A 23493-nucleotide genomic window follows, 5' to 3' on the forward strand; every position below is an offset into this window, starting at 1 on the left:
CTCATTCTCTTGGAAAATGCCTGAATCTTTTCAAAAAATTATCAAAAATATGAAAAAAAAAAATGTTATAGCATTTTTTTGCAAGGACGTACCGGTGCGTCCATGGGGGTAAAGGGATGGGTTTTGTGAAACGTACCAGTATGTCCTTTGGGGGTAAAAGGGTTAACATAGTGACCACCATCATATTTTAGTTTATCAATTTAATTGATGCTTGCTTGATAGAGAGACAAACTGCTTGCAGTTTACTGTATGTTACATTTACAGTACTGTATGGCTTACGGTATTCTGTTTACAAATGGTTTACAGTGAACCCTCGTTTATCGCGGTAGATAGGTTCCAGACGCGGCCGCGATAGGTGAAATTCCGCGAAGTAGTGACATTATATTTACCTATTTATTTAACATGTATATTCGGACTTTTAAAACCTTCCCTTGTACGTAGTACTGTTAACAAACCACCCTTTAATGTACAGAACACTTAATGCATGTACTACAGCACCCTAAACTAAAACAGACACAAATATTAAAGGCGATTTTATATCATGCGTTTCCTAAACACCTAAAAAGCACGATAAAAAATGGCAACCAATGTTTTGTTTACGTTTATCTCTGATTATAATGAAGAAACAAACGCATATACACATCTGTGTATAGGTTAGTTTTTGCATAAATTATATTGATTATTCAATACAGTATGTTGATTTGGTTATTACTAATGTTTTACTTAATTTTTCTTAGGACTTCCAAATGAAATGTTTTTCTTTATGACCCCGCCTGAAACGACGGCGTCATAACGTACGTTCAGTTAACAAACTAAGGAATTTAACGCCATGATGAAAGTGATAAATAATGATATTACAGTAAAAGCTTTTATAAAATATGTTATTACAAATATTATTTACCGTATCTATATAAAATCATACATACGTAGCAAAGCAGGAAAACAATCTACGAGAGAGAGAGAGAGAGAGAGAGAGAGAGAGAGAGAGAGAGAGAGAGAGAGAGAGAGTTGTTTTACATACGTAAATGTAAATTTTAAACAAACAAAAAAAAGCCCCATTTCATATAAAATAGATTACAAATATTTTACTTTATCATATTACAGTAGTCTGTATAATACTGTAAAGTTCAGTACAGTATGTTGTTGTTATAGTCGTGGTGATGAAATTCTCACGAAACAAAAACACGCCATTTGATTACAACAGCTGATTCATTCTCTCTCTCTCTCTCTCTCTCTCTCTCTCTCTCTCTCTCTCTCTCTCTCTCTCTCTCTCTCTCTCTCTCTCTCTCTTCGTGTTATACAATACTTACATTTAGATGAAGAAACTAAAATTAGTTTTCTTGGTGTCAATTAAATACGAAACTAAAAAATTAGGCCGAGTCTACATCCATTTCAATCATAGCTAAAAATAGGGCATCCGATTTCATCAGCAAACCACTATTTTTTGGGAAATATCATTTTATTCTAGAAAATTGCCACTCTTTAAATAGTTAATTGCACATTAAGAAAGCATGTACTTTTGTTTTTAAATTTCGGGTGTGTTTTAAAAATCGAGTATTGTTGACTTCTTTTTGTTTTACTTTTGGCTGTGATTAGATCAGCTGTCATCTAGCTGCCGCTCTTGAGTGCGTACGAATACACTAACAAAGTATCATTTATACCATTTCTTAACTTATTCAAACCGTCTACAGTATACAGTTGATATTACATAAGCACCAATGTGTTATAACCTATCATATTTTTTTGGTTATTACATTTAAACCCCCCCCCTCTCTCTCTCTCTCTCTCTCTCTCTCTCTCTCTCTCTCTCTCTCTCTCTCTCTCTCTCTCTCTCTCTCTCTCTCTCTGGGCTACTTTTCACTACCTCCCATTCCTTACCTCTCTCTATCTCTCTAACAAATGATATCTTTGTTGCTCCTCAAAGTTTCATTTATATTGAAAATCGATCATGATTCAATTTTCCTTACTTTCTCCAATCTCGCACCATCGGTCACATCGCGGTATTTTCGATATTTCCGGAAAATCCGCGATATATGTATATACATGGGTTATGAAAAAAATCCGCGAAGTGGTGAATCCGCGATGGTCGAACCGCGAAGTAGCGAGGGTTCACTGTACTGTACGGTATATGTGTGGCTCACTGTATTATGTTTACGTATGGTGTACTGTCCAGTACCCATAACAGTAACAGAGGAGAAGAACTTTGTAACGGCTCCTCCCATATCTTGCCACTAATTCCCCCCTCGAAGTGTAAACGTCATGTGGGGTGCAGATAGCTATGTAGCGTGTCAAGAATACATCCCCTGTTGTTATGCGATATCCTAAAGGATAACCTTAAGGGTACTCGCGCCAGAAGTTAGAATTCTGGAAACCTTTAGTTTAATTCTCTGGGAATATCCACTGTAGTCATATATACCCTTAGGAAGCTACTAAAGGAACCTTCCATCAGGACGACATGGCTATCTCACCCGAAAATAGATTTTTCGCTTCGCTCAAAATCTGTTATTGTATTTAGTTTATATTATGTATACTGTATACTCTAGTACATATATGGCTTTCTGTATTCTGTTTACATATGGTTTACAATACAGTACTGTATACTGTATGAGAATAAGGTTCTATCTGAAGAGAAATATCTTCAGCATTAAATTCACTTCACCTACATTATCTTTTAACTGTTCGGTGACCGCAGTCATGACAAAATCGCTGTCAAGTTCGTTTCTTTTGGCCAGGGAGCAGTGACATCATTTGTTGACCTACTTATGTTGACGTTTGTAACGTATCTAAGAAACGGATAAAGATAGACATAAACTGAAAGTTTCAATAGAAAGCTTGATAAATTTTCTATATTATTATTATTATTATTATTACTATCCAAGCTACAACCCTAGTTGGAAAAGCAAGATGCTATAAGCCCAGGGGCTCCAACAGGGAAAAATAGCCCAGTGAGGAAAGGAAATAAGGAAATAAATAAATGAAGAGAACAAATTAACAATAAATCATTCTAAAATAAGTAACAACGTCAAAACAGACATGTCATATATAAACTATTAACAACAACAAAAACAAATATGTCATAAACAAACTATAAAAAGACTCATGTCCGCCTGGTCAACAAAAAAGCATTTGCTCCAACTTTCAACTTTTGAAGTTCTACTGATTCAACCACCCGATTAGGAAGATCATTCCACAACTTGGTTACAGCTGGAATAAAACTTCTAGAGTACTGCGTAGTATTGAGCCTCGTGATGGAGAAGGCCTGGCTATTAGAATTAACTAGCGCTTATGATTACGTGAATGGATAGCGGCAAAGCGAGTCATCGGATCAGTAGAAAGTTTAAAAACAATTTTCATCTGTCAACATCGCAAGTGAAGTTACGAAAGGATCTTTACTGGATCCCACTTTTCTTCCTGCCTCCTTGCTTCCATCTTATTGTCCAAACTTTTGATTTACTTTCATAGGGGGTTAGCGCCATCAGTGCACCTCACGCGTATCATTTTAGTCATTACTTATGGGTCTTTGGCTACTAGCGCACTTTCTTTACATCTTTCCACTTTACATTCGTTAATATTGGGTTCTGAATTGCCATCCCAGCACCAACGTCAGACCATATTGCCTAGATTCCATGAGAGAAATCTAAAGGAAGTTTGAAGCAGAGACAAGAGATGGATCATTGGATTTAACCCTTTTACCCCCAGGCTATTTGGAACTTTCCAACCCTTAACCCCCAGGGGTTTTTTTTTCCAAGCACATTTTGCTATATATATTTTTTAAATTGCTCTAACAGCCTTAATTTTTGTTATAGAGAGGTCAGGTTGGTCTCATTCTTTTGGAAAATGCCTGAAGTTTCTCATAAAGTTATCAAAAATATGCAAAAAAAAAAAATATAAATAGCAGTTTTTTGCAAGGACGTACCAGTACATCCATGGGGGTAAAAGGGTTAAAGGTCGCTCATGAATGGCAGAGGCAAGGGACAGTGACATTGCCCTTAGAGACTGACCATATATCCATATGATAGGTGCCCAAGCCCCTTCACTCAAGCTATGACCAGGGAAGGCCAGGCAATGGCTACTGATGACTCGGCAGATAGACCCACAGACTCCCTAAAACCCCTAATCATAAACTCACAAGGATGGTCGGGTTGCAGAGACTACGAGAAATTATTGAATTTGAGCGGGACCCGAACCCCAGTCCAGCAGAATGGCAGGCAGGGATGTTTTCATAATGTCTGAGATGGTATACACACACACTCTCCACCTAAGGTAAGACCTTTAGAACCAGACAATGGCTGCTGTTATTCAGTTAGTAGATTCACATGTCCCCCATATTCCTAGCTGACAAAGTTTTCAGGATAAACGAAAGCCTGTACAATTTATTAACCTGGAAGTACAGCTTGAATTATTAAGCTTATATGTAAGTATACAGTATTACAGATATACTGTACTATATTATCTGTAGAACTTCAAACGTTCAAACTCGCATCAAATGTTGAACTGGCTGACATAAGTCTTTTTATAGTTTATATATGAAATATCTATTTTGATGTTGCTGTTTTTAAGATATTTTATTTTAATTGTTCATTATTTCCCTTATATATTTATTTCCTTATTCCCCTTTCCTCACCGAGCTATATTTTCCCCGTTGGAGCCCTTGAGCTTATAGCATCTTGCTTTTACAACTAGGGGTGTAGCTTAGATAATAATAATAATAATAATAATAATAATAATAATAATAATGATAATAATGATAGGCATTGTGAGGAGTCAATGTTAACACAGGTATACATACGGGGGTTAGGCAAAAATTGTTAATGTCTTAAATGAAACACACAACAGCTTCAAAATGTTTTAAATGTTTTTGGACAAACATGAAGCAAATTAAGGCTGTTTAAAACTGAAAATTTGAATTGTTAACAAGAATTGTGTATGTTAATCATTATAGAGATATTTTCTGAGTCACATACGAGTAAGGAGTTTTTCTTATCAGTTACATTAATCTTTAAATCCAATAATATGATGTTTTATGGGGTGCAATTCTTCAGACAGTATAATTTATTGCATCTGATAGAGGAGTGGTGAGAGAAAAGCGCTTATAATAAATTAAAAACAGTATTTCAATTCTTTTTCTCATTTTCTGTCCATAAAACACTATGCTAGAACAAGATAAGGTAGTAGAAAATCTTATATAAAGTTGTTTGACATTTTAACAAGACTATTTTAACATAATTTTTTGAGGGTTTTTCTATGGGCTGCTTTTAATAGAGTTCTCTTGCTTGAGAGTATACTCAGTCACACTGTTCTTTCTTTTTTCTTTATTTCCTTTCCATACTGGGTTATTTTTCCTGTTGGAGCCTTGGGGATTATAGCATCTGGCTTTTCCATTTAGGGTTGTAGCTTAGGTAGTAGTAGTAATAATAATAATAATAATAATAATAATAATAATAATAAGATAACATTTTAAAGGAGATTTTGGAATTTTTTTTTTTAAATTATAGACATTATTTTATTATTTTACGGCCACAAAATAATAAAATAATTAATGTCAGTATAATTCTAAAAAAAATAATCCAAAATCTCCTTTAAAATATATGACATAAGTAATAAATTCCAGATAAAAGACATAATAAAATAACAAAATAATATTTTTTTTGCAAGATGTCGTATAATGCATCCAATATCAAGCTAAAGCCAGAGACACTTAAACGTAATCGGACAAAGATATTCATAAAAACATTGCAATAAATGAAATGAAAAGAGTTAAATTAAGGTTTCAGATAATAAATTCTGATAAATTATTCCATTATTGGGATATTTATAAAATTAAATCCATGGTATCCAATATAAAGCTAAAGCCAGAGACACTTAAACATAATCGGACAAAGCTATTCACAAAAACATTGCAATACATGAAATGAAAAGAGTTAAATTAAGGTTTCAGTTAATAAATTCTTATAAATCATTCCATTATTGGGATATTTATAAAATTAAATCGATGGTATCCAATATAAAGCTAAAGCCAGAGACATTTAAATGTAATCGGACAAAGCAATTCACAAAAAACATTCTGCAATAGATGAAATGAAAAGAGTAGATTTAAGGTTTCAGATAGCTTATTCTAATGAATTATTTAATATTTATAATATTTATAAAATAAAATTGATGCTTATTTGTTTGTTTTTCATAATATTTATATACCATATTATTTCTTAGCACGTTTTGGCCTAAAGATATATACTTTCCATTGGTGATCCAGTGTTGCCAGATGGGTTAGTATAAAAATCCCCAAAACTCATAAAATATCCCCAAAACAACCTAAAAATCCCCATTTCCACAAATATGTTCTCCTCTGTCTTGATCACGCAGGCTTTACTAAAATAGAAATGACTCAATATACTTCATATAAGCGCAAGCAAATTAATTGCAACAATATAAAAGTTTACTCGTCTTTTTTTCTTCATAGAAATTTGAACAGAATATCCCCATCAGACACCCAAAATCCCAAACTCTAGGGATAAATCCCCATACCTGGCAACACTGCGGTGATCTGACGTTTGTTAAGTTTTGCCGAATAAAAGGTTGTATTATATCTTAGTATTGTATCTCATTTTATGTTCTTGATATTGATTAAAAATATATATAATGATTATGTAAAGTCTCTATTTATTGTATTTTGTATCATAATTTGTTTATTTACATGGTAATTATGATATTATTATGTAGGTTTGATTAAAATTAAAGGCTGCAATCCGAAAATACAAATTTGGCATTTTATGTTCTTGATATTGATAAAAAAATATATATGATAATTATGTTAACTCTTTAGTTATTGTATTCTGTATCAAACTTTGTGTATTAAAATGATAATTATGACATTATTATGTAGTTTTGATTAAAATTAAAGGCTGCAATCCGAAAATACAAATTTGGCATTTTATGTTCTTGATATTGATAAAAAAATATATTTGATAATTATGTTAACTCTTTAGTTATTGTATTCTGTATCAAACTTTGTTTATTAACATGGTAATTAGGATATTATTATGTAGTTTTGATTGAAATTAAAGGCTGCAAGTCGAAAATACAAATTTGGCATTTTATGTTCTTGATATTGATAAAAAATATATATGATGATTATGTCAAGTCTCTATTTATTGTATTTTGTATCATAATTTGTTTATTAACATGGTAATTATGATATTATTATGTATTTTTTATGAAAATTAAAGGCTGCAATCCGAAAATACAAATTTGGCATTTTATGTTCTTGATATTGATAAAAATACATTTGATGATTATGTTAATTCTTTAGTTATTGTATTTTGTATCAAAATTTGTTTATTAACATGGTAATTATGATATTAATATATAGTTTTGATTAAAATTAAAGGCTGCAATCCGAAAATACAAATTTGGCATTTTATGTTCTTGATATTGATAAAAAAATATATATGATGATTATGTTAACTCTTTAATTATTGTATTTTGTATCAAACTTTGTTTATTAACATGATAATTATATTATTATGTATTTTTGATTAAAATGAAAGGATGCAAGCCGAAAATACAAATTTGGTTAAATTATTCCTCTATTTCCGTAATCTATTGAAATATTTTTATAATTTATTTAAAAAGAACTAAAATATATTAAATAAACCTCCCCTGATAAAATAATAAAGCTGATTTTATTATCTATATACGTCTCTTTCCTCAAACCTTTGACCTGATAGACTTCCTCTATTTTTGTAAATTATTGAAATATTTTTATAGGTTATTTGAAATATAAAAATCTATTAAATAAACCTCCCCTGATAAAGTAATAAAGCAGATTTTATAATCTATATACGGCTCTTTCCTCAAACCTTTGACCTGACAGACTTCCTCTATTTTTGTAAGTTATTGAAATATTTTTATAGGTTATTTGAAATATAAAAATATATTAAATAAAACTCACCTGATAAAGTAATAAAGCTGAATTTATTATCTATATTCGGCTCTTTCCACAAAACCTTTGACCTGATAGACTTCCTCTATTTTTGTAAATTATTGAAATATTTTTATAGGTTATTTGAAATATAAAAATCTATTAAATAAACCTCCCCTGATAAAGTAATAAAGCGGATTTTATTTTGTATTTACGGCTCTTTCCTCAAACCTTTGACCTGACAGACTTCCTCTATTTTTGTAAATTATGGAAATATTTTTATAGTTTATTTGAAAAGATAAAAATCTATTAAATAAAACTCACCTGATAAAGTAATAAAGCGGATTTTATTTTGTATTTACGGCTCTTTCCTCAAACCTTTGACCTGACAGACTTCCTCTATTTTTGTAAATTATGGAAATATTTTTATAGTTTATTTGAAAAGATAAAAATCTATTAAATAAAACTCATTTGATAAATTGATAAAGCGGATTTTATTATCAATATACGTCTCTTTCCTCAAACCTTTGCCCTGATAAAGAGAAGCATTACTAAAAGTGAGACCAACATGATCAACAACATCCCTTGGGTGTCATTCAACTTTTGACACTCGTGAGAGAAAGACCAGTCCGACCACGTCTCTATTTTTCCTCAATTTTAAGCAATTTCAAATTCGTAAGTATATATATAATAATATTATTATGAGAGAGAATCTTATGATATAGTATTTATGCATATTTTAAGTCCTATAAGATTTATTAATGGCTGTTATTTCGCGAGATTAGGAACGTCATATGGATTCCTGGACCCTATACCGGTATTTGGGGCCAAGTTAGGCTAGGGTACCTATATATATATTAGGCAATAAAATTGTCGTATTATTTAAATTAATTAAATTTTTAAGGAATTTAAAATTAAAGCAGGTGCGTAACGGAACTAAATTCCTATTATTCATACAAGCCCAAGGGTACCTTGAGTTAATCATGTTGTATAACTTTACTCGTGCACCGGTCATTTATAATTTTTTTGGGCTAAGTTAGGCTAGAGTACCTATTTATATTAGGCAATAAAATTGTCGTATTATTCAAATTAATTAAATTTTTAACTTACAATTAAAGCAACTTGTAACAACTCCATTCCTATTATTCATACTGGCCGAAGGGTACCTTGGAGTTAATCATGTTGTAAAACTTTACTCGTGCACCGGTCATTTATAATTCACTTAATTTTTGTCTGTTTTCTTGGTTCTATCGCACAGGGTAACCCTGTGCACTAAAGGATCCACGCACGAGCGAAGCGAGTTCACGGCGGAGTAAAAACCATTAGATTTCTAACGGGTTTTCGGATTATTTGCTGTTGAAATGAATGTCAAATTCAGTAATGGCACATTATTTAGTATTATCAATAATAATATAGTAATTATCTTGGTATTTTCCTGCAATACAGGGCAATGTAACCTAGGGAAAAATACTACTTTTTCTTATAGAAAAAATTACGCTCTTCGAAAATGACACTCGTTCCCGTCGCAAATGAAGTTTCAGAAATATATATATATATATATATATCCTACGATAATGGGGGAACTCGGGGTTTTGGGTGGGGAAACGATATATAAACGTAAAACAAGCCTTTTTTTTCTCTATACATTACCTTCTTGGATGTATAATAATCGAAGGAATTAGTAATATCAATAATAATAATAAGGTAATTATCTTTTTTGTTAATGATAATCATTATTGTTTTTATCTGCTCAAAATGTTGTTCCGTCCATAGCTATAATTTCACCAAGATCTGTTTGTCGTATGCATTCTTGGGTACTTAGAGTATCGCCTGGCATATTCCACGTTAATTATCAAATTCTCTCTATCAAAATTTTTAGAAAACAAGAAAGTCTTCAGTTTCGTCTTGAAAGCCTTAATATTATCAGTATGGGTTACCAATAACCTAGATGCTTATTTTGGTTTCATTAGAATATAGTAAAATATTAATTTGGAGATTGAAACTACCATATATGAATATATGTCTTAGAGCACACTATTTTGGGCTCCAGTTTATGTGCCATAATATATATAATAAAATTATGCTTTTTATTTTCAAAATTGTTTAAAAAAACTCAAATTCATAACCACATGATAGATAATTTAGTAATTTTTAGCCTCAAATTAGTTGGGATATCCTCGTTAGGTTTAGGGCAGTTCACCACCCTTAACCCCATAGTAGATCTTAAAGGGGCCAATAAATGCTAAGGAACTATGAACAAATTCAATATTCAAAATTCATAAATTCTGTAGCCTATGTACTGTACTGTAAATCTATATAGTGGACTCCTCATTATATTGCGAGTTTTTGAGGACAGATGAGTTATATATATTTCATATTTTAGTAAAAAATTTTTGTAAGAAATTGTAATTTTTTGGGCTTATAAAAATATAAATTTATGAAGATCAATATATAAGAAATCATAAGATTAAGGAAAATAAAAATATACTATGGATTTCTGATTCTACTTCATGGTTTTTCAGCTATTTCCTGAAGGTTTTTGGAATGTAACTCCCGCAATAGCCGAGGAATTACTGTACTTGATTTAGTTAGAGATTTCCTATTCGTGGGCTTTGGACATTAATTTCACATATTCTGTAACATTTCCATTTCCATTCGCCTTCAAAGGGGTGAATCAGAAACTTTTGCACTGTCACGGAAGTTTTTTTGGCCAATATATTGTACCTTCATTTCCAAATAGATTCTGCCTCCAACAATTTGAAACTACTACTGTACTAAGATGTGTTATTGGTGTTTACAATTGTTTTGAACAGCTTTTTCCTGGTTATTATAGGAAAGTCGTACTTTTCAAGTAATTTATACGAGTGAAACAAGGAGATACCTCTGAAAAACATCGTGTTTTGTATATGAAGTTGGGTAGGAATTCAGCGCAGGTATAAGGTCAACCATAGGGTATGGCGATGGCACGTAGTCTTAGTGGGCGTCACAGAGGGAACTTAGTACATTGAACCTCATTTTACCGATCATACCTCTCCCAAGGGCAATGTGGTTTGACCTTGAGAAAGAGTTGATGAATATTTACGAGAAATTGAAGTTGTAATGTATATCCTCTGGGAACAAATGGTTAACTTCAGCTACATAATATCATATACTTTCTAAATATTCTCATTTGTTGTCATCCTGCCTAGCCTTTCAGGAGCCTTTGTATATCAGCGGCCAGTTCCTCACAAGTTAATTGAAAATAGACATCAACTAAACTAAACTTTCCCCCCCTAACCTAACCTACAAGCCGTGTCCTTACCTACTTACTTAACGGGGATCTAACGCCCCCTGCGACCCCCCTTACTCTACCGTTAGACATAATAATACATATAGATGGCCGCTATCCGACATACTTTCGACCTTACTTGCCTTCAATTTCTGCCACATTTAAGATCAAATGCCTTCGAGCCTATCCTGTTAGGGTGTATAAATTTGAACGCAGTGTCTTCTAGCTACAGTAATAGCTGTACATATACAGTATGTTCCAATGGTCAGGTACTGTATGGGAGTACAGAACATTAGACTTAATTGCGTACAATTTTGATTGATTTTTTCATGCCAATTTGCCCAGTACAGTACGTCATTTAGCTGAATTGCACTAGGTATTCAACTCAGATTTTATTTTAACGTAAGGTAACTATCTTTGGTATGTTTTAGAAAAGTACATTTTTTATAAGGCTTCTATTTTGTTTAATAGTTTAAATACTGTAGCTCACAGCCAAGGATGAAAATATTTTTTGATCTGCTTCTTTTACATAGATAGGAGCATGCATGAAATTAGATAATGTATAATTGGATTTTCTTTTTCCCTTACATGCTGCTATACCTTGAAGGCTGGTTTCTTTACAGGGCCAACAAATATGAGTAAGAGAAACCTCTGGTCAACAGAAAATTTACGGTTGCTAGACGAACACTTTACCTATTTTAGTTACGTAGCCGGATATCAGCCGACAGCGAACGACGTGGTTCTGTCTGATTCGCTGAAAATACTCGGAGACGACGTCTCCCCGTACGCACATCTGTCGCGATGGCTAAATCACGTTAAGACATACGAGAAAGAGAAATTTTCCGATCAGTGTGAGAATGTAGAGGAATTGTTGGGGCGAATTATATCGTCTCTCAAACAGGTTTGTACGTTCACGATCTAGCTTTAGGAAGTGTGAAATGAAACTAGTTTTGTGTGTGTTTAGGAGTGGAATAATATCGGAGATCCTCAAATATAGAAAGAGGAAAGCTTTGCAGAGCTTAAGCACCATATGATTAGCTTGTGCGTGTGTGGGGTTTAGCCAGGCCTTTAACTAACGTGCATGTCTTCGAACAGAGTTAAGACTATCGATTAATAGTTTCTTTGAGATGTATTGTTGTGTTTAAACAATCAAAGTGTAGATTGGATCAGTTCTCTAATGATGTCTTACTGCGTTTTATTTTCCTGTTTTGCAACATTATGGGAAGTCTCTTAATGTGGCTTCTGTGAGAACCTAAGATTCTGTGAGAGTTTAGATTTAAAAAATAAGAAATATTTTATGACATTGTGAAAAAGCATGCGTGTGAAAGAAGCCGCCACAATTCTAAAATGCGTCGCTTAAATCTCGGTAAATATTCAACGAGTCTTGGAGTGAAAAAAGCCGCCACAATTCTAAAATGCCTCGTCTAAATCTCAGTAAATATTCAACGAGTCTTGGAGTGAAAAAAGCTGCAACAATTCTAAAATGCCTAGTCTAAATCTCAATAAATATTCAGCAAGTCTGGGAGGAAGAGCTTCCATGTTTTATTTACTGCCTCTTCAGTCTTCGGATAAAGAGGCAATTTGCGAAAGATGTAGAAGGCCCCGAGAGAGCATCTTGGGTGTACATATACAGTATGCTTTTGCTTTTCTATTTTTACTGCTCTTATAGACAGATATTTGTTTTCTAGTTGTTTGACTTACCTCAAGTTGCATGATGGAGTTTGTTCTTTATTCTAGCAATTTATAATACTGTATTGGAAAACCCTTCTTTTTGCTGTTCTTTTTTCAACGTGGGTGTAACTTTTTTTGCAGCAAGTATACCCAAATCCTTGATGTTCATTAATGTATCGTGAAATGTTTTGAATTTGTTCTAATTGTCGTGAGTTAATTAAAGATCTACTAAATTGCATCTACCCTCATTCTTTGAATGTGTATTGAACATGAATCATACTTGTTGCAGTACGTATGCACTAAGCCCTCGCTCAGTAAACAGTCTTCTACAGTATTGCAGTCACAAGGTTTTAAAAATATTAATTTTTCAATTTTTCTTCATTAATTTTCATTCATTTTTGACGTTCTTTATACCAAATCATTTAGATAAGGAATTACGAAGTTTATGGTATTACTGTATTAAGAAAAAGTTTATCAATTATTTTATGCAAGTAAGAATCAGAAGTCAAGGTATTGCAATGTAGGATTGTGTAACAAAGTGCTCTCTCTCTCTCTCTCTCTCTCTCTCTCTCTCTCTCTGTCAAACAAACCTAAAAAGGTAAATTACATTGTAGGACTCTCTCTCTCTGTCAAACAAACCTAAAAAGGTAAATTACATTGTAGGACTCTCTCTCTCTGTCAAACAAACCTAAAAAGGTAAATTACATTGTAGGACTCTCTCTCTCTGTCAAACAAACCTAAAAAGGTAAATTACATTGTAGGACTCTCTCTCTCTGTCAAACAAACCTAAAAAGGTAAATTACATTGTAGGACTCTCTCTCTCTGTCAAACAAACCTAAAAAGGTAAATTACATTGTAGGACTCTCTCTCTCTGTCAAACAAACCTAAAAAGGTAAATTACATTGTAGGACTCTCTCTCTCTCTCTCTCTCTCTCTCTCTCTCTCTCTGTCAAACAAACCTAAAAAGGTAAATTACATTGTAGGACTCACTCTCTCTCTCTCTCTCTCTCTCTCTCTCTCTGTCAAACAAACCTAAAAAGGTAAATTACATTGTAGGACTCTCTCTCTCTGTCAAACAAACCTAAAAAGGTAAATTACATTGTAGGACTCTCTCTCTCTCTCTCTCTCTCTCTCTCTCTCTCTGTCAAACAAACCTAAAAAGGTAAATTACATTGTAGGACTCTCTCTCTCTCTCTCTCTCTCTCTCTCTCTCTCTGTCAAACAAACCTAAAAAGGTAAATTACATTGTAGGACTCACTCTCTCTCTCTCTCTCTCTCTCTCTCTCTCTCTGTCAAACAAACCTAAAAAGGTAAATTACATTGTAGGACTCTCTCTCTCTGTCAAACAAACCTAAAAAGGTAAATTACATTGTAGGACTCTCTCTCTCTGTCAAACAAACCTAAAAAGGTAAATTACATTGTAGGACTCTCTCTCTCTCTCTCTCTCTCTCTCTCTCTCTCTGTCAAACAAACCTAAAAAGGTAAATTACATTGTAGGACTCACTCTCTCTCTCTCTCTCTCTCTCTCTCTCTCTCTCTCTGTCAAACAAACCTAAAAAGGTAAATTACATTGTAGGACTCACTCTCTCTCTCTCTCTCTCTCTCTCTCTCTCTGTCAAACAAACCTAAAAAGGTAAATTACATTGTAGGACTCACTCTCTCTCTCTCTCTCTCTCTCTCTCTCTCTCTCACTTAAGTGTGGGGCATTACTTCAATAGTTACTACCTTTGAAATACTTTTCCTCCTCCCCTCTATTCTTTAAACAGGAATGGCATGTAATACTACAGCCCTATCATGAAAGATAAGTGGTCAATTCTCATTAACCCTTTTTCCCCCAGGCTCTTTGGAAATTTCCAACCCTTAACCCCCAGGGGGTTATTTTTTTCCCAGCACATTTTGCAGTATATTTTTTTTTAAATTGCTCTAACAGCCTTAATTTTTGTCATAGAGATGTCAGGTTGGTCTCATTCTCTTGGAAAATGCCTGAATTTTCTCAAAAAATTATCAAAAATATGAAAAAGAAATTTTTTTATAGCATTTTTTTGCAAGGACGTACCAGTACGTCCATGGGGGTAAAGGGATAGGTTTTGTGAAACGTACCAGTACGTCCTTTGGGGGTTAAAGGGCTAAGCAATGATTTTAATTGGTTCCTGAACAATTATGCGGCCTTTTATGTGACTCCCAAAACTCTAGGTAGGCAGGTTCCGTTTGATAGCATCTTGCTCTCCCGTCCAGTTTCTTCAATTATATCTCGCTCTGACTCCTGTGGCTGAATCTATAGCTTTTTAGAGAGGAATGGAACTTAGTAATTTGGATAGAACTTTGTGTAGCATCTTACTTAGCCGTTTAACCCTTTTAACCCCAAAGGACGTACTGGTACGTTTCACAAAACCCATCTCTTTACCCCCATGGACGTACCGGTACGTCCTTGCAAAAAAATGCTATAAATTTTTTTTTTCCATATTTTTGATAATTTTTGGAGAAAATTCAGGCATTTTCCAAGAGGATGAGACCAACCTGACCTCTCTATGACAAAAATTAAGGCTGTTAGAGCAATTTAAAAAAAATATACTGCAAAATGTGCTGGGGAAAAAATAACCCCTTGGGGGTTAAGGGTTGGAAATTTCCAAAGAGCCTGCGGGTAAAAGGGTTAATTCTTTTGATTTTCGTGGCTTATTTTATACCTTTTAGAGGGGAAGAGAACTAAGTAATAATTATAATTATTTTCCAGGAGACGATGTCGGTCGAAGAGAAGATGAAGTTGATCACTCGTCGCCTCGACGAAGTTATAGGCGACGATCGTATGCTCGCGGTTTTGAAGGAGCGGCCACTCAAGATCTACTGGGGGACTGCTACGACGGGGAGGCCTCACGTCGCATACTTCGTGCCGATGTCGAAAATTGCGGATTTCCTGAAGGCTGGTTGTGAGGTAAAGATGAGGGGTTTTTGGTATCTCATTTGTTTGTTTTGTTTCTTTCCAATTCATTGCGATTTCTCCGTGTACAATGGTAATATTATTATTAATACAAGCTAAGCTACAACCCTAGTTGGGAAAGCAGGATGCTATAAGCCCAAGGGCTCCAACAGGGAAAAATAGCCCCGTGAGGAAAGGAAACAAGGAATTAAATAAACTACAAGATAAGTAATGAACAATCAAATAAGAAAAAATATTTTAAGAACAGTAACAACGTTAAATTATATCCTTCATATTTAAGCTATAAAAACTTCCAAAAAAACAAGAAAAAAAGAATTAAGATATACAAGAATTTTTGAATATTTTATAATACTGTAATTATAACGCCCAAAATTCTACCCACTTTACTTCACATAGATCTGAAATATACTTACTCTTCACATAGATCTGAAATATACTTCCTCTTCACATAATCTGAAATATACTTACTCTTCACCTAGATCTGAAATATACTTACTCTTCGCATAGATCGGAAATATACTTACTCTTTACATAGATCTGAAATATACTTACTCTTCACATAGATCTGAAATATACTTACTCTTCACATAGATCTGAAATATACTATACTTTATATAGATCGGAAATATACTTACTCTTCACATAGATCTGAAATATACTTACTCTTCACATAGATCTGAAATATACTATACTTTATATAGATCGGAAATATACTTACTCTTCACATAGATCGGAAATATACTTACTCTTCACATAGATCTGAAATATACTTACTCTTCACATAGATCTGAAATATATTTACTCTTCACATAGATTTGAAATGTACTTACTCTTCACATAGATCTGAAATATACTTACTCTTCACATAGATCGGAAATATAATTTACTTTACATAGATCTGAAATATACTTACTCTTTACATAGATCTGAAATATACTTATTCTTCACATAAATCGGAAATATACTTACTTTTCACATAGATCGGAAATATGCTTACTCTTCACATAGATCGGAAATATACTTACTCTTCACATAGATCGGAAATATGCTTACTCTTCACATAGATCGGAAATATACTTACTCTTCACATAGATCGGAAATATACTTACTCTTCACATAGATCGGAAATATACTTACTCTTCACATAGATCGGAAATATGCTTACTCTTCACGTAGATCTGAAATATGCTTACTCTTCACGTAGATCTGAAATATACTTACTCTTCACGTAGATCTGAAATATACTTACTCTTCACATAGATCTGAAATATACTTCCTCTTCACATAGATCTGAAATATACTTACACTTCACATAGGTCTTGAATACACTTTGCTTCACACAAGTCTGAAATATACTGTGCTTCACATAGGTCTGAAATATACTATACTTCACATAAATGTGAAATATACTTACTCTTCACATAGGTCTTGAATATACATACTCTTCACATAGATCTGAAATATACTGTGCTTCACATAAATGTGAAATATACTTTATTTCACATAGATCCAGATATACTTACTCTTCACATAGGTCTTGAATATACTGTGCTTCACATAGGTCTTAAATATACTGTACTTCACATAAATGTGAAATATACTTTATTTCACATAGATCCAGATATACTTTACCTCACATATCTCTGATATCTTTCCAGGTGACCATCCTCCTCGCCGATTTGCACGCATACCTCGATAACATGAAAGCGCCGTGGGAACTCATCAAATTCCGCACGCAGTACTACGAAGCAGTCATCAAGGCCATGCTGAGAGCCATCGGAGTGTCGCTGGACAAACTCCGATTCGTTCAAGGTAACCCCGTCTTGCGTTTGATGCGTCCGTCCTTTCTTATTCGCGTTTACCTGGTGCGTCCAGCGGGATTAGTTAGTGGCCCAAAGTTTTTGAATAGTACATGTATGGAATAAATAAGAATTATACCTTGATAGAAGCATCAGTTCTGTAGTCTCCTGAAAGGGGTCGAGGAAGGGATAAGTAAATATTTAAAAATCGTAGGGGGAAGAGTTAAAAAAAAAGAAAAGCAAATTTGTCTGAAAGTTTATTTGAAAAAATGTCCCATAAAAAGTAGAAACACTCTCTCTCTCTCTCTCTCTCTAACATGAGTGATGATGTAGTTGCCTCTAGGTGAAATGTTGTCATGTACAGAAAATATGATTACTCAGATGCAACTGGAATTCTCATTCCAGGATTCAAAAGGCTCTGTAAGAGTCAAACTTGAATTCACCTTTATTATAATAGGAATAAAACCCATTTTCTTCTGAATGTCATGCCCAAGATTCAGGGAAATGATAGAAAAGCTTCTCGTGTGTTTAATGATAATAGTTCTCTCTTTAGAGGGACTTTTTCAGCATCTCCTATTACTATTACTTGCTAAGCTACAACCCTAGTTGGAAAAGCAGAATGCTATAAGCCCAGGGGGGCTCCAACAGGGAAAATAGCCCAGTGAGGGAAGGAAACAAGGAAAAATAAAATATCTTAAGAAGAGTAACTTCAAAATAAATATTTCCTATATTATTATTATTATTATTATTATTATTATTATTACTTGCCAAGCTACAAACCTGGTTGGAAAAGCAGAATGCTATAAGCCCGGGGGCTCCAACAGGGAAGAGAGCCCAGTGAAGAAAGGAAACAAGGAGGAAGTATTTCAAGAACAGTAACAATATTGAAATAAATATTTCCTATATAAACTATAAAGACTATAAAAACTTTACCAAAACAATAAGAAGAGAAATAAGACAATAGCGTGCTCGAGTGCACCCTCAAGCAAGAGAATTCTAACCCAAGATAGTGGAAGACCATGGTACAGAGGCTATGGCACTACCCAAGACTAGAGAACAATGGTTTGATTTTGGAGTGTCCTTCTCTTAGGAGAGTTGCTTACCATAGTTAAAGTCTCTCTCTTACCCTTACCAAGAGGAAAGTGGCTACTGAACAATTACAGTGCAGTAGTTAACCCCCTTGAGCGAGGAAGAATTGTTTGGTAATATCAGTGTTGTCAGGTGTATTAGGACAGAGGAGAATATGTAAAGAAGTGGCCAACCTATTCGATGTGTGTGTGTGTGTCGGCAAAGGGAAAATGAACCGTAACCAGAGAGATGGATCCAATGTACAGTAGTACTATCTGGCCAGTCAAAAGACCCTATAACTCTAGCGTTAGTATCTCAACCGGTGGCTGTGGCCCTGGCCAACCTACTACCTGCGCCTATTGATGCAAAGGGCCTCGGTTAGATTTCGCCAGTCGTCTCTATCTTGAGGTTTTAATTCAATACTTCTCCATTCATCATCATCTGCTTCACGCTTCATAGTCCTCAGCCATGAAGGCCTGGGTCTCTCAACTCTCCTAGTGCCTTGGTGAGTCATTGTATATAAGAAGTAGAATCCATTCCATTATTGCAAATTGATGAAACATCAATTTGAATGCCAGGGTCCAAAAGGGAACTTTGTTTTATGTAGGCATAACTCCGCTGTTCTTAGACAAGATATCATCAGTGACTCTAAACTGAGATCATATAAATGTCACTATAAATGTAATTAATGGCTTAAAATTTGGTTTGATAAGCAATTGAGCGCTGATAATTTTTTTTCTTTTTGTGGTACTGTTTCATGATTGCTTCAATTAAGATCCTTATATAGCAGTGTTGCAGTTAATGCAGTGTTGTATATTTTAGTTATTACACTTCATTGCATTTATAAGAGCATTGTGAGATGTAGAGAGTGTCAAAGGATGTTTTTAACTTTTTTATTACTTTGTAATTTTTAGGGCTGTGTATAAATCCATTTACACTCATATCTTTCTTAATTGGTACTAAATTGTCAACTTATAAGTGAGCCCCGGTTGCCAAATCCGTGGACAGTGAGGTTTGAATGTGTGTTCAAAATAATGTTTTTAATATGGAAGGTTTTCTGTAGAATTACTTAGACTAGCGGAGTCCTTTATGAATTTTGTGGACAACAGACTAACAGAATCATTGTAGAATTTCTTGACGATAGACTGCCGGAATCATTGATGAATTTCTTAACAATAGAATGACAGAATCATTGTTGTGTAATCCTAAGGAATGTTCAACAACAGAACAGAGAGATTTGAAAATAAATTCTCTTCCAGGTACGAGTTACCAGTTGGGCGAGAAATTCACCGAGGACGTTTACAAGCTGTCCTCCATGGTGACCGAACACGACGCAAAGAAAGCTGGAGCTGAAGTCGTCAAGCAAATCGAGGCTCCCTTCCAGTCCGGCCTCTTGTACCCGGGACTCCAAGCGCTGGACGAGGAGTACCTCGGTGTCGACGCCCAATTCGGAGGAGTCGACCAGAGGAAGATCTTCACTTACGCCGAGAAATACTTACCTAAACTCGGCTACCAAAAACGGTCCCACATGATGAACCCCATGGTACCGGGTTTGACGGGCGGGAAGATGTCCTCCTCCGAAGTGGATTCCAAGATTGACCTCCTGGACTCCGCCGAAGCCGTAGAAAGGAAACTCGGTGGGGCATCCTGTGATCCGTCGTCTCCGGATAACGGCGTCATGGCATTTCTCAATTATGTGGTTTGTCCAATTTTGGAAGGCCAGGGAAAGCCTCTTGACCTGGGAAATGGCCAGACGTTTTCGTCTTTCGACCACCTGAAAACCGAGTTCGTCGCCGGGAGCGTTTCCGGGGATGCCATAAAGGTGTTCGTTACGAAGTTTTTGAATAGCTTGTTGGATCACATTAGAAAAGAATTCAGCAGTCCAGAATTGCAGGAGCTTACGAAAAAAGCCTATCCTCCGCCGAGTGAAATGCCGCCCACAGTACCGGCTGTTTCGGAAACTTCTTCGTTGTCTGATAACCTCACCTTACAGGGTTTAAGTTTAGATGACAGGTGTCAACTAGTCAGTCGGAACTTGGCTGCGATTCCGCCCCCATCTTTATCCGGCGTTCTTAGTCATTCTGCGCAAGTTTTGTGGACGGTTCCAGTTACCGGAAGACCGGATTCCAACCTCTTGGGACACGTAGCGAAAGTGAGGGACTTCTTGAAGGCTGGCTGCAAGGTCACGGTCCTGGTCCAAGACGTCCTTTCGCACCTAGACGGCGGCCAGTTCCCATTAGATTTGGCCGTTCACAGAGCTAACTACTGCACGGAATTGTTGAAGGCCGCCCTAACGTCAGGTCAGGTATCTCTAGAACACATCACTTTTATGAAAGGCAGCAGTTTCCAAAAGAAGGAAGAATACATTCTCGATTTGTACAGGTTGACCGCCCTCGTCACTTGCAAGGATTCTAACGACGCCGTTGAGAACGTAGTGAAGGACCCTAATCTCCTCTCTGCTCTGATATACCCGGACATGTTTGCCCTGGACGAGAAGCATGCGAAAGCAGATATCCATTACTGCGGCGCCAAGCACGCGCCTCTGTTTGCCTTCGCTGAGAACATACTGCCCCTGGTAGGGGGTCAGCCGAGAGTTCACCTGGCAGGCTTAGAAATGCCTTCTCTGCTTAATAGGGCGGCTCTGAACCCGGAGGAGGAGTTTATCGAGCTTACCGAGCAAGATTCACAAATCAAGAAAAAGATCAAAGCCGCTTTTTGTGAGGAAGGTAATGTTAGTTTTAACCCTGTGTTGTCTTTGGTTAAAGTGATCATCATGCCTTTCTTAGCCGAGGAAAAATTCAAGGTGTGCCGTTCGCCGGAAAATGGCGGGGACTTGGAATTTGGGTCGTTTGAAGAACTGGAGAATGTGTTTAAGCAGAAGGATTTGCATCCTGGGGACCTGAAAAACACCGTAACCGAGTACCTCAAGAGACTCTTAGCCCCCATTCGTAAAGCCGCCGAATCCGGACCCATGAAGAAGTTGCAGAACCAGGCTTTCCCACCCCCTCCCAAGAAGACCAAATCAGCACCGAAAGCTGCCGCGGCCGGCGGCGACGAGTTTGTCCCCTCGAAGTTTGACATGCGAGTGGGTAAAATCGTCGAGATCTCCAGACACCCCGATGCCGAATCCTTGTACGTCGAGAAGATAGACATCGGCGAGGAGGAGCCCCGAACCATCGTCAGCGGCTTGGTCAAGTTCGTCCCCATCGAGGAAATGCAGGACCGGATGGTGGTCGTCCTGGCCAATCTGAAGCCGGCGGCGATGAGAGGGGTTAAGTCGGCCGGCATGGTCCTCTGCGCTTCCGTCAGCGAGCCCCCGGCGGTCGAGCCCCTTAATCCGGCGCCCGGGAGTAAGCCCGGCGACCGCGTCGTGGCCGAGGGGTACGAAGGCGAACCGGATCCCGTCCTGAACACCAAGAAGAGCGATGCTCTCACGAAGATGCTCGCCGGGTTCAAGGTGAACGGTTCCCTGACAGCGACGTGGAACGGTAACGTCCTGAGTACGAGTAGCGGCCCAGTCACCGTCGCCTCGTTAAAAGATGCCCCTATTAAGTGAGGACTCTTGGTATTAGGAGGTTAATGTGGTTTTGAAATAAGATTCACTTAGTGAAATTAGAGTTGAAAATAATTTATATATAGAAAGTCCTCGACTTACAAACTTAATGGGTTCCTAGAAGCTTTTTTTTGTGGAATTTTTTTTAATTTTAGCTTACGATAGGTTTCATATAACTCACATCCCTTCAATTTTCATTTGCAAAGGTCAACAGATAGTTATGTTACATATTGCAAATGTGTTCCTTACTGCATTAAATTATTTAATATAGTTTTAACAGAATTTCATTCTGAGATATTAATACAATATATGAGGTATTTGATTTCAGTTTGATTTTTTTATTGCTTCTTCGAATGCTTGTAAGTTGAGGACCTTCTGGTATATATTACTGTGTTGCAACATTGACGTTATAGCTTTGCAAACCTTGCAAAAGAAACTTGTGGTTTTAAATCGTTCATAGACTGGTGGTTTTGAAGACTATTCTTTGGTAAATATATTTTATGCTGATTTGCTTTAAACTGAATACTTGAAAATTAGTGAAAAAAGTTATTTGCATTGATTAGAAATTGAAGTGAAATTTTAGTTTCGTCTTTCGGATGTTTTGTACGAGGCTTATTGTCATAATTCCTTTTGTATTTTCTTCATTTTTAGCAGAATTTACAGCAGTGTTTGCCATTTTGTCAAAGTGATCTTGTAGCTTTATTCTAAAGAATCATTTTTCTCGGTGATCAAGCTGATTTACCGAATAATAATGCTGATATTGAAGTGATTCAGATTTCTCAATACGTACTGTTTGCTTCTCAAGGTTTATCTTCTGATGGCTTTTGTTTTAGTAAATTAAAATTATCAATTGTTAATGTTGGTAATGAATTTGATATCAAACTCAAAGAGATGGACTTCCGCGGATGTGGCTTCAAAGGAAGAATTCATTGTTGGTAACAAAAGTTATATTTATACCATACCTCTTTTTTATTGTAGGTGTGAGTCTTTTATGAGATATATTTTTTGACGAAGTTGGTATTTCACTAATCCTTTTTCCAGGGACGTGCAGAGAACTTTTTCAGGGCAGGTGATCAAGTGAAAAAAAGGGCAAAAATATAGAAATGAATGTGGCTAAATATATACCGGCTCAATATTCTTTCAAATGTATTTGAAATAGCCTTTGATAATTCAAGAAAGAGATAAACATGACTGATATCATAGGTACCAGCGGACTAATGTTTTTTATGAACATAAAATCTACAGTACTGACTACCAGTAGAACTAGGAAATTTAACA

At 35.5% G+C, this 23493-nt stretch overlaps 1 protein-coding gene across 2 annotated transcripts; it reads left to right on the plus strand.

Moving 5' to 3' along the window:
- Nucleotides 1-8503: 8503 nt before the first annotated feature.
- On the plus strand, nt 8504-23228 carry LOC137626488 (tyrosine--tRNA ligase, cytoplasmic-like). Of its 2 annotated transcripts, XM_068357510.1 has the most exons (5): nt 8536-8596; nt 11813-12090; nt 15592-15789; nt 17454-17607; nt 19922-23228. In XM_068357510.1, exons 2-5 carry the CDS (start codon nt 11824-11826, stop codon nt 22216-22218), a joined length of 2916 nt encoding a protein of 971 aa, XP_068213611.1. In that variant the 5' UTR covers nt 8536-8596; nt 11813-11823; the 3' UTR covers nt 22219-23228. The 2 variants fall into 2 exon arrangements, with proteins under 2 accessions (XP_068213612.1, XP_068213611.1); XM_068357511.1 differs by lacking the exon at nt 11813-12090 and having other exon boundaries at nt 8504-8596.
- Nucleotides 23229-23493: the final 265 nt, after the last annotated feature.

The sequence above is a fragment of the Palaemon carinicauda genome, chromosome 34 (assembly GCF_036898095.1).
Source record: "Palaemon carinicauda isolate YSFRI2023 chromosome 34, ASM3689809v2, whole genome shotgun sequence".
NCBI lineage: Eukaryota > Metazoa > Arthropoda > Malacostraca > Decapoda > Palaemonidae > Palaemon > Palaemon carinicauda.

Bases quoted from the DNA above. Each gene is read 5' to 3' on its own strand.
- LOC137626488 (XM_068357510.1), top strand. From the start codon at position 11,824: ATGAGTAAGAGAAACCTCTGGTCAACAGAAAATTTACGGTTGCTAGAC. The intron at 12,091-15,591 runs GTTTGTACGTTC...ATTATTTTCCAG, and splicing joins TTATATCGTCTCTCAAACAG to GAGACGATGTCGGTCGAAGA. The intron at 15,790-17,453 runs GTAAAGATGAGG...ATATCTTTCCAG, and splicing joins TCCTGAAGGCTGGTTGTGAG to GTGACCATCCTCCTCGCCGA.